General features: G+C 36.5%; 1 protein-coding gene across 2 annotated transcripts in view; it reads right to left on the bottom strand.

Annotated features, from left to right (window-relative positions):
- nrp1a (neuropilin 1a) overlaps positions 1-12,402 on the bottom strand; it is a 136,826-nt gene that overhangs the window by 88,173 nt on the left and 36,251 nt on the right. For both annotated transcript variants that reach the window (XM_028804121.2, XM_051929060.1), the window contains exon 3: positions 10,324-10,505. In XM_028804121.2, coding sequence (XP_028659954.2) covers positions 10,324-10,505 — 182 coding nt within the window. The remainder of the gene's footprint in view (positions 1-10,323; positions 10,506-12,402) is intronic.

Genomic DNA, 12,402 nt, shown 5'->3' with positions numbered 1-12,402 from the left:
CCACAATTCTGCCCAAACCTTTATTATGCCTAAGTGCATATTAATTTGGATGATTCTAGATTATCCACCCTTCCACCTAGTTTAGTATCATCTGCAAACGTAATCAGCTTGTTTTTCAGATGTTTGTCAAGATCATTTATGCATATTAAACTGAGCAGTGGCTACAGCACTGAACCTTGAGGGACATCACTTTTAATGCTTCCTTAATTCATAAACATTCCCACACCATAACCTTTGCTTTCAGTAATTAAGCCAATTTTGCACCTTGAATATCAACTTATTTTACTTTGATCAATAGCCTCTTGTATGGAACTTTTATCAAAAGCTTGCTGAAAATCTAAATAAATAATATAACATGCCCTTTTCTGGTAAAATGCTTTTGTCTATTTCTCATAGCATTCCAGTAAATCAGTGACACAACCTCTCCCCTGTAAGGCTCGACTAACTGCTCACTAATACACTTGTTCTGGCCATGTGATGCTTAGTCTTTTCCTTAATAATTGCTTTCATTTATACACCCATCAAGCATGTTAAATTATATGGTCAAAAGTTACCTGCATCTGTCTAATCACCTTGTTTATATAATGGAATAACATTTGATATTACCAGTCTAAGAATTTCCCCAGTGTGCAGTGATTTTCAACAAATACCCATTAAGAGTTTATATATGTACTCACTAACATCTTTCAGCACTTTAGGATAAATGTTATCTGGCTCTAGTGACTTGCTTGACTTCAGAATGCATGAATTAAAATGCCACCCATAAGTGCCATTTTTCCTTACTAACCTGAGGCTTTGTGAGAAAATGCACTTCTTCCATAGTGTCTGCACATTCTGAGATGAAGGCTGTCAACTGAACACTTTGTTTTGTGAGCCAACCATACTTTGCCCTGAGTCACAGCACACCTGTCCTATATTAGACATGACCTTGCTCACTTACTGCCAGTAAAAAACACGTTTTTGAGGACATCTCACACAACTGAATTGCGATTTAGATGTGTTCACTCTCAGGCTGATTAAGTCAAGCTGTTGTTATAGCTACTGCTTTGCATTAATTTCTGGAGCGGCTATGAGAGCATAATTCAAGACATTATTGAAAATGGTGACAGGTGCTCACTTATAAATTGTTTTATTTTTACCCTGATTTATATCCCTATTTTTAGTAAAAAGAGAGCCCCAAGCACATAAAAATAATGTGGCTAAATGATTATTTACACAAAGCTTCAAGCTGCACGTAAAATATAACAGTACTGGGAAAACTGCCAGAGAGCTACAATATTAGTTTTCATAGAGTTTTACAGTTATTTATTATAAATTATATTCTAGATATTTGAATTGCTGTATTTTATCATTTACAGCTATGTGTCTGGTAGACATTGAGTGTATTGGTTATAAAACTGCACTTATGACTTTATTTCATCAGACTGTAAGTACATTTTCTCCTCTAAGCTTCACTTCCCACATCACTCATCTCATGTCACTGCTGAAACACTGGCTGGTGGTGAAGAAGTGGATTAACATTAAAAACACACAAATATCACACTTTAAATTAAAATATGAACAGGACAACAGGATGCACAACAATCTACTATATAATAAATCACTAAGGTCTGTGTTTAGAGCAATCTGATTGGTCTGTTTGGCTTTGGTATGATTGGTCAGTTTGGCTTTGGTAATACAAAGAAACAGAAAGCGACGAGTGTGAGATACATGCTTCAAAGACAGAAATTATAAAATCAGACAGGAGGCAAAAAAGGAGTCTCAAAAACAGTAACAGTCTGAGAAGCAGGGTTTACAGGAATGTGCTGGAGAAAGGAAGAACCGCTGAAGAGATGTTCACACACGTGAACACAGAAGAAAGGCGTTGAAGGTACACGTAGGGCAAGAGATAACAACTATTTTAAAATTATTCCATTACCTGTCTTTGACAGGTACCGTGGCAAGTTACACATAAAATAGGAGATGGCACAGTGTTTAGCAACATGGCCTCACAGCTTCAAGGACTCAAGTTTGATTCCTAGCCTGGCCACTATATGTACTGAGTTTCATTTTCACCCTGCTTTTTCTTTGGTAAGCTGACTTACTCTAACATCTGAAAGTTTTGGGCTAATTGAGGATTCTGATTTGGCCTTGTAAGAGTTTTCCATATGTGTGTCTTGTAATGGACCGACCTCCCAAATGGAGTCTGTTTCTGTGAAGGGAAAATGTGGCTATAGGAAATGAAAGGATGGATGTTTCGTGACAAATTTCTGGTTATCTGGCAACTTCACAATCAAAAGACTTTCAGTGGTGTTTCAAGGGGGTTATTGGTTGTGAACCACTTTACATTTATTAGAGCCCTTTAGTCAATGATTAGACAAACAGCTGGTAAGAAAAATAAAAGTAAATGCATACCACCGAGTTAATCATTCACATTTGTGCAAGCTACAGCATAAAAAAGAGAAATGCTAGCTACCATAAAAAAGAAAGTCTGCTGGGATTTTTCTCCCTTTAGGGGCCAGAACAGAAAAAGACCAATGAATGTTAAAATCCTTGAAAGTTTCACAACCTTTCAGCATACAGCAATGAAATATCTAGTCTAGAAAATAAGCGCACTCATGCTAGAAATGCCTTCATGGCAACAACTCAAAGGAGACTGCATGTGAAAGTCATCTTGATGTCCTGGCATTTTCTTTTTATCTTTTCTTAATCTAACATGACGGAAGTCTCCATGCTTTTGACACAAACGTTCTTGTAAAGTTTGGATGTTAACCTGCAGAGGCCGTCACTTCTTCTCCGATAGAAACCATCAGTGTTTAGAAATTCCAAACCATGCATCAAAGACAGAATAGATTAAGTATGGAATGTCTGATATGACGTCAGTATAAATAAACTCTGCCTTAGAGTACCATTAATAATACAGTACATCAAATGCTATACATTTCATTTTTTTGTCCATTCTGCTGGCTTTTGCAAGTAGATTCATCACAGAGTGCACTATAAAGTGCACTATATGGTAAATGTTGATTACTTGAATACTTAACCACACATGCAATTAGATTTCATATAACTAATGAATTATTTTTACCTGATATATTACCATAAATAAGCATTAAATGGGTGGAGTGGTGGCTCTGAGGCTAAGGATCTGTGCTGGTATCCAGAAGGTTGCCGGTTTGAATCCCTGTCACTGTCAAAAGAGATCCTACTCTGCTGGGCCCTTGAGCAAGACCCTTAACCTGTAATTGCTCCAGGGGCGCTGTACAATGGCTGACCCTGTGCTCTGACCCCAAGGGGTATGTGAAAACTAACAAATTGCTAATACAAGAAATTGTATAAGGTGAAATAAAGAACAAAAAATAAATAAATATTTAAATTAAATGACAAAAATCAATCTAAAATAAAAAGTACATAGAACAGCATGTGAATTTATATTTACTTCATTAACAAAACAATTTTGTTCATTAAATATTTTGTCACTAGTGTGTGTGTGATGTATGCTAGAGATTTACTCAGTTCGTTGCTTGTACTGGTTTTTGAGGATCTGTTTGTAGAAAGGAGCGGTTATTACACATGTAAAAAAGAAAACGCTGCATACAAAATATACTACATAAGTTGAAATAACCTCTCTCAAACTAAATTTGGAACAGTAAACTAATTTATAGTTATACAGAATGTTTCTCTGTTGTTTTAAGGCAAGGCAAAGTGAAAAAGAGAGTTCCTATGACAGGGTGAATTTAATTATTGTATATATTAATTATCAACATATTTATAAAAACTTCTGAGAAAAGGTAGCTTTTATTTGAGATTAATTCTAGTAATTCAGTGCATCCATTCGGGTGGGTCAAGCTCCAGAGCTACCTCACTAATTCCACTCATGAAATAAGGAACTTGGAAGGTCCTTTTTGGATCAATCTGAAGTGGAATAATGTTTGGCAACATTGGTGATTGAATCAGGAGTCTCTTAAAAAGGTAGGTACTATATAATAAAACACTAAAGTCTGAGTGTCCAGTTTGTCTGAGTAATCTGATTGGTCCATTTGGCTTTGGTATGATTAGTCAGTTTGGCTTTGGTGACACGATGAAGGAGGAAGAGCAAGTGTGAGACACACAAGGAGGAAAAACAGGACATACAAGGCATGCAGAGAGTCACCTTCAAAGTATAAAAGTGGACTGGATATGAGTCAGAGAAGCAAACATTACAGGAACACACTCAGCAGAGGGAGAACTGGAGAAGAAATGTTCACACACACATGAATACTGAAAAAAGTAGCGGAAAGAGTACATAGGGCAAGAGACAACAAATATTTTTAGATTATTTTACTACGGCAGGTAGTGTGGCTAGTATTTTATAAATGGCTTCTTACTGCACATAGTGGTGGACATGCAAATTGGGGGTTTAAGAGAAAGCTAAGGTCAAGGATTGAAGGGGCATCTTGGGCATCTAGGAGAAGTGACAGAAGGATGACTTGAAAAGTTAAGAACCTGTCTTTGATCTGGAGGATTGTTCCGGAAGACATTCCTGACCAGGAATAAAGGCACCTTCTGGCCACCACATAGGGGACTTTGTAGTTGGAAGGATAAAAAGATGAATAAGCTAAACTGTGGGAGTAAGAAAGATCAGAAGTGTTATTAAGGTCCAGAAAGTGTGGAACAGAAGTGTTTAATGTGGTACTTCATTGAAAGACAGATCAGGTACCCCACTTATTACATATAAATGCAAGGAATGTCTCAGGGGCCCAAATGAGGCAACAGACTATTTCTTTCCTTTTGTTCATCTGTTGTGTCTATTAGTCCTTATGTTTTACTTTCTCTAGTCTTTTTTTATCTTCATAATAAATACACCATTTTTGTATTACTTGGTTTCTTTGTGTTATTCTGGACATGGCTCGTGAGGACCATCTATCGTTTACAAAGCTATTACAAATACAAGCTACAATTCCTTGTACTGATTTTTCACCACACGATATCACTAAAATACAATTTTTATGTATGACCTTAAAGTTGTGTCTCCTCAGTGAATCAATGTAACACCATTTTCTGGTGAGTAAACAATTTAAAAAGGCAAAACTCTGTGGATCTGTGAAGGAATGACAAATACTTAAGATAACACATGATCAACTGTTGTGACTGTGACCTAGGCCATATTTCTAAGTCAATTCAGCATAACAAATATAGTTTGATGTGCAGAGTTCGATAAACCCATACTTAAACAGTCAGTTACAATGAACTGTCATTCCAAATGCTTTCTGTTTTTGAATTTACTAAATTAGTTGTTAACTGCATGATTTTGACATTGACGATTGTTTTTTAAAATGTGTTACTCTTACTTCTAAATAGATTCTTCATTATCTAACTATTTATCTGACCTAGATAAAGATGCTTTATCTTTATATAACATTTCTCATGGTGAATTCCCTTTCAAAACTTTTTATATAAGCCTCAAAGTATAACAGTTTAGGAACAGCAATTATAAACAGTGTCAGAATCAAAGGAGATTAATGAGTAGATGTATTAGATTAGGCACAATAAATTGTTTGTGTAGAGAGAGGGATAAAAATTGTGCTGGGACCCTACAGAAACTGCATTCCATTAAACAATTCATTTATTCATATACTGTAATAATCCATCAGCAAAAATAACTATGAGCACTGATTGCTCAAGGCAATTTTTTATTTACCATTGAAATATTAACACAATTTTAAAAACAATTGCTACATCAGGGAATTTCCTTTTCTCTTGTTTTTTCAGTGTATATTTTTACAATTAATTGAAGCAGACAAACTGTGAGATCAAACCAAAAAAACACAGAAAATCAAGCAACTCAGTATCAAAACTGATTAATAGAAGTATGTAGATGTAATCCAATTTTTTAAAATAAATGTAAGAGAAGGCAAGCAAAAAGTATTTTTAGTACTAAATGACAAAAGCACAGATTTTTATTCTTACTTTGACAGCATTCATATTCAATGAGATGCTTTTGTTTTTTTTATATTTTTAATCAAATAAGTCAGTAAATGACATGTTTGTTAAATTTTTCCAACTAATTTTTAAATCTACTGTGTGTTAGAATTGTATGATTTTAGAAACTTTATTTTGGCTCAGAACTGTAAGCACCTTTTATATTAATTAAATGTCAGAAATAAAATTATTTCTGTTTAATTTTAGTGTATGCTCCCTTAGCCAGTTCCTACTGCTTCATTGTCCACACTGGTGCAGGCACCAAGCTTGTTGAGCTCACCAACAGATAATGCCAAAGTGAACCGTGACAGACAAATGGCAGTCATTGCACTTAACCACATTAAACTTAAATCAGGAATTCAGAAGTCTTAAAAGGGGGAAAGAGAGCCAATAAAAGAAAATTATTATACTGTATCAAATCAACATACGTACATAAAACAATGTGAAAATATTTCTGTACACTTATTTTAGCATTTTAAAAACAAACATTTAATTAATGCTATTAAACGTAAGCATTTTTATAGAAGCTTATTCCCAGTCCCACCACGTAAAACAAAATTCAGTTATTTCACAACAGTCATTGCTCACTGGGGTTGGTAATATCATTGTGCACACATGTGTTCTGCTGTTTAGTGACAGTTAGTGAGAAAAAGATTAAAGACCTGCATAGTGTCCAATCAAGAGGCAAAAACTGAACAGACTTTATGGGAATACAGTTATGCGGCAACTTATGGCTTCATTTGGGACTGTTGTATGTCACTCACAAAGTGAACAAGTCTTTGCTAATTGACTTTCTATGGATTTGGTATGGGTCACCAGTAAGGCATACTTTAACTGCCGATATGGAATAGCACAAACTGATCTTCAAGTCTTCACCTGGTCCTTGTAAGCCTTACACTGTAATAAGAGGTAGTGTGAGCTGAATACGTTAGTCACATGGAGCGACGGCAATCAAAAAACACCTTAAAGAACCCACGAAGAGTCAGAAAACATATGAGACCTTGTGAAATAATAATGATAATAATGAAAGATTTATAACAGTGGCTGGTATTGGCAATTACTAGAATATTAATACCTTATTATGGCTCTCGGGCACAGATACAAATCGCCTTAACTTGTTCAGCTGTAAATCGACACATGACTGTATATTTAATCCTGCATGTGCTAAGGGGTGAATTTAGACCACCCGGTTCAGGCTCAGTGGGAGCCAGTGATTATTGCAGCAGCACTGGGTTTGAGGCAAGAAGCAAACATAGCGGACAATATGCCAGTGTGTGACAGTTGCTTCAGAACATATGGAGGACTAAATGATTTGATTCATTGAAAAGTATTTTTGACATATTTCAGGTGTTCAGTATTAAAACTTAAAAGTAATAATGTGCATTTAAGCATACTTACTGCTAACAATCAATCTACAAATGCATGGGAACAACATGCAAACCCTATACAGATCCTGGCTCTTGAGGCAGGAATGACAGCTTATCGCTATCACTCTGCCAATGTTAAAAGACCTGCACTAAACATACTAAACTTTACTCTGGTTAAAACTGTACACTTTTAAATTTTCTTCTGTTCTTTTTACTTGATTGCACTTAAGTACGTGCTTAATCTCTCTGTCAATAGCTGTCATTAAAAGATGGAAGCATCCATGTGCACGATAATAACAGCAACTGCAGGCAATATCTTTGGGAAATAATATGCTTTTTAAAATAAGTCAATCATAATTGCCAAATAATGCAATATTTTTGTGAAATAATTCAATTCTGTACATTTTGGTTCATTTTTCATAAAGAAATGGTTTCATGTCTTCATGTTTTAATATTTTAAAAACATATGATATGTTAGAACGTCCAATCATCTATCTAATCTCTCTGTCTGCTTATCCAGTTCACACAGATGATAGAAACTTATATTAGCATCACTGAACACAGAGTAGGAATGAGCCCAAGATGGAGTGCCAGTCCATCACACACACATACACACACCAGCACTCTCTCACACTGGGCTAATTTGCAGTACTTTATGTTAGAATGTGTCCTCTTAAATCACTGAATCACTACTCTAGGCAGTATAGATTTTATGCATGACACTAGCATTATAAGGTAACAAATAATCGGGAAAACACTGTGAATTTACTTTCATTTTCCAGCTGCACTGATTTTTTTTTTTTTTTGAAAAATAAAATTTGCATTTACATTTTTGTAAGAGCTGCAACATTTGCTAGATCTAGACCCTAAATAATTTTAATTAAGTTGCATTTATTGATATTAGATTGGACAATAAAGTAAGGGGAATATTGATTAGGTGTCCATTTGTCCATTTCCTATACTTCTTCAATGTTCATCCTGGTAAATGTTAGCTGGATCCCATCTTGCCAGCATCAGTTTTAAGGCAAACTCTTAGGCCGGAGCTATACTTCATGCGACGTGACGCATGCTGCAGCGGACGCTCCTGCTACGCAAGCGTTGAAGTGTTTATACTTGCGTGTGTGCTTTACGTAAATCTGGAGGAATCCGCCAGGTGGCAGTGCGAGATATTATCACGGTGAGAACATGTGCGGCTTCTCTGTGTTGTGAATTGCCTAGAACACCCATTAAATTCCGATGACACCTTACCTCAATATCTCTGAAAAGGATGTTTATTGATTAAATCCAGGGATGTGTCCATTCCAGCAAGCACTGGGCACGAGTGAGAAACAATCCCTGGACGATGCCTCGGCTCATCGCAAGGTGAATACAAGCACACACATACACTAGCGTCATTTTAGCGGCACCAAATCCCCAAATCTGCATATCTTTGCAAAGGAAACTGGAGCACACTGAGGAAACCCAGCAGGAAAACGTGTAAACTCCAGGCAGGGAATATCAGCGATGTGACTCCCTGCAAGACAGCAGCGCTAACGCTCCGCCACTGTGTCACCCCATGTGTGTAATTATTAACAGTATTCATTATTTAAACGAAATTACTGATTATCTGTAAAATGTAATATACATACTTTAATGCTTTTCATCATGAAAGTGATATCAAGTATAAATCTAAGGATTCTAAATGTGCAGAGAGTTGGAATATCATACATTTAATGTGCTCAGTGTGGTGATCTATTGCTGGCAATTCGCTGCTGTCAGGAGCAGAGGAAGCCCTAGAAAAAAAGATGGCACAGAAGGCCGTATGTGAGAATTTTATAATGTATCGTGTCATTACGATCGGGAATATGCGATGTTTGAATATAAAAGCACCATGAATACATCTGTATGTCGGCATTTTGCTTTACCACATCGAACCATTTATCAAATATCGAAGCACGCACACTGATCTCATAGGATCCGCAAAGTGGCTTTCTGTCACATGTAGATAGTAAACAGAGACTCTGACGTCACATTCCAACTTTTAGCACACTGCGCCCCCCAACTTTTTGCTGGTACTGCAACTCGCACACGCATCGCATTAATTTCTGAGGACCTGCTCAGAAGACGCATCAAATGAACGCTCAGAACGTGTGGTGGCCATGATGCGGGCGCGTACGCGTTCTGAGCGTGAAGTATAAATGAGCCCTAAATGGGATGCTAGTCCATGACAAAGCACTATTTAATCATTATCATTTTGGCAACAGATATTCTGCAGTTTTTTTAATATTGTCATCTTGAGTCTCGAGTTTGACTTCTGGCTGGGAAGTCTGTATTCTTTCCCTCTGTCTGTGACTTTGGCTTTCTTCTGCAGTCCAAAGACACACTAATAGTCCAAACTAAGTTGTTCAAGTGTAAGACAATCTATCCTTGTGTTTAAGTGCGCCCTACTATTAAAAAGAATCCAACTTAAGGCTGAAGGCTGCCAGATTAGGCTCTTGGCTGCCGGCGACACTAATTTTGTAGTTTGTATATTTTCATGATAACAGTAAGAGGTGTTAGGGTGCAATTGTCTTCCCTAAATTAAACAAAAAATACCCACTAGCTTCTTGTGTAATTTTGTTTTGGGAATTAGGAAAAAGTACAGCACAAAAACGTAAACTTGAATGTAGGTCCTGCTCTTCACTCCAAAACACCCTTTCTAACCAATTTAAGATTCGTACATTAATGTGGAACTTGTCCTCTCAGTGCTGTCAGTTAACTACTAAATGTAGAGCTTTGGGTACAGAATATGTTACTTTTTCACAGAAGAAGGATCTCAAACATACATTGTATGAATGTATATAATCTGTATAAATTAAGGGCAGCAATGATATATAATATTGTAAATATATACAAATAAGCATTGTATGAAAGGCAAGGTAAAACTGGTGGATCAGACCTAGGAGAAGGACATGTCATTACATACATTTAAAAAGACAAAAAGAATATTGTTTTTAAAACCAGAAAATTTTGTTTTTAATGACTTTTAAAATCTTACCTGTTTTGAGGACTTCATAACGAATTGAAAAACCAGCTCCATGAGTTTCATAGTCTGACACAAATTTGATATAGAGCAGAGGAGACGTTGACTGCAAAGGTGAAGGAGCAATCTTTCCACAATACTTCCCTAGGAGATGAGAGTTTTCATCACCACCATCATGAACCTCCACGTAGTCATATCTAAAAAGAGGCAAATGGATGCAGAAAGGTTTAGCGATTAACAGTGACTGTAATTTAATTGTTATGTTTTCTACTAGACTTCTGAATATTCATAAGGGGCATAGTACTGTACATTCTACCAGTCCAATCACCACTAACATAAAGAAATGTGAAAAATTATTTCTGCCTCTAAGCCTATTTTCTCTTTAGGTGTAATACATTCCTTGAGAGCAAAAAAGACAAAAACACCAACTGCTCACCAAGATATATGAAACAGGAGTAAAACCAGGATGCTAAAATCTTCAGAATAACCTTGCAAAATTAATCTGATAATCTCATGAGCCTTTAACCGCATTCTCAAATGCCTAAGACAAAAAATGCCCCTGGATATGTTCTAATTCCATAGCTATAAAATATTACAAATACAAGCAAGCAGTCGCTACAAAAAAAGTCAAATATAAGAAAAAGAGGAAAGGAGAACTACTGAGTAATGAAGCAAAGCTGAGCAAGATGAGAAAGGGGGATTATATAGCATGTTGGAAATGACACGGCCTTTACTAGCTTGAAGAGTGATTGGACACTAGTATGATGTAAATGGTCAAATATGGATTTTGGTTTCTTGCTGTTCTGATATTTAACTTCAGCATTTTCTATAAACTCAGACAATAACATACATATTTCATTACCACTATAATATCCTGATCAGGGACCACATTCTGTATCCTTCTATCTAACACTTTCAGGACTAAGGCCTGAAATGGTGTTTTTGACCACTGAAAACTGATCGTTTTGAAAATGTTCTCTGAAGTGTTTAAATTTGAAAACACTGGGTCTTGCCAGGCAGTGTGAACAGGGAAAACTGAGCTTTTTGAAAACACTTACGGATGATTTTCATATTATCAGACACTGACTGAAGTTTTCTTGTGATAACTTCCTTTGTGATCACATCTTTTCTGCAGTGATTGTACTTTCCTAACTGCATCTTGAAACACTCTAATATTTCTCCATATTTATTTTGGCAGACCTACCAGAAATATATTTTCCATGGCTTGGGCAACATTACACTCATATGTAACCTTTAAAAGCAGTTTCTCCATTGTCTCTCCAGACAAAGAAGTCCAGGATGAAGTTCTCTTCAGGTGCTCTTTGTCATCCTTGTGCTTTCAGTCTTTCCATGTACTTTACGTTTGTTTTACAAATAAACATCTCTCTTGGCTGACAAACCAATTGGAAAGAGTTTTGGAAAATGTTTGAAAAATGATCTAAAATGCTATTGTGGATGAAAACCTTTTGAAAATGGTCCATGCTAATGTGAACTTAGCCAAAGCTGTAGACATGAAGGGTGGAGACAGAAAAAAAACGCACCTTTAATTAAAATGTATTAGAAATGAAATGAATAAGAATAAAATGAAAAGTGCCTGAGTGTCTGTGTATCTGTCTGGTTGCTATGTCTCTGTTATTCCAGCAGATGGTGCATCACAAACATTAACATTGCTTTTATAAATACTATACCAAATGGCATAAAACAGAAACATATGCATTGTATTTGTTACTTCAATAGATCAGGGGTCCCCAACCCCCGGTCCGCGGCCCACTACCGGGCCGTAGCTGTCTGACAGCCGGGCCGCAAGAGAACTGTCGGCAACGGAGACTCACTCAAACTTTTCAGAACGCTTGGCGGGCGGGGCTTTGCAGCGGCGCAGAGAGAGGAGAGAGACCGAGGTGAGAGAGTATTACAACAAAGTTATTTTTATGGTCCCAACAGTTTCCCCATATGACACAAGTCTATAGAAATCGCGTTACTACGAAGTACATTCAGCAGATGCTTTCATTACAACCAAGTGACCTTGAAATGCTTGAACGAATCATCCACAGAGCACTTAGATCTGTGGTCATAGCTCAGATGTGCACATTTGCA

Source organism: Erpetoichthys calabaricus, chromosome 6 (genome assembly GCF_900747795.2).
Source record: "Erpetoichthys calabaricus chromosome 6, fErpCal1.3, whole genome shotgun sequence".
Taxonomy (NCBI): Eukaryota; Metazoa; Chordata; class Cladistia; order Polypteriformes; family Polypteridae; genus Erpetoichthys; species Erpetoichthys calabaricus.
This window is presented reverse-complemented; position numbering and strand designations above follow the sequence as displayed.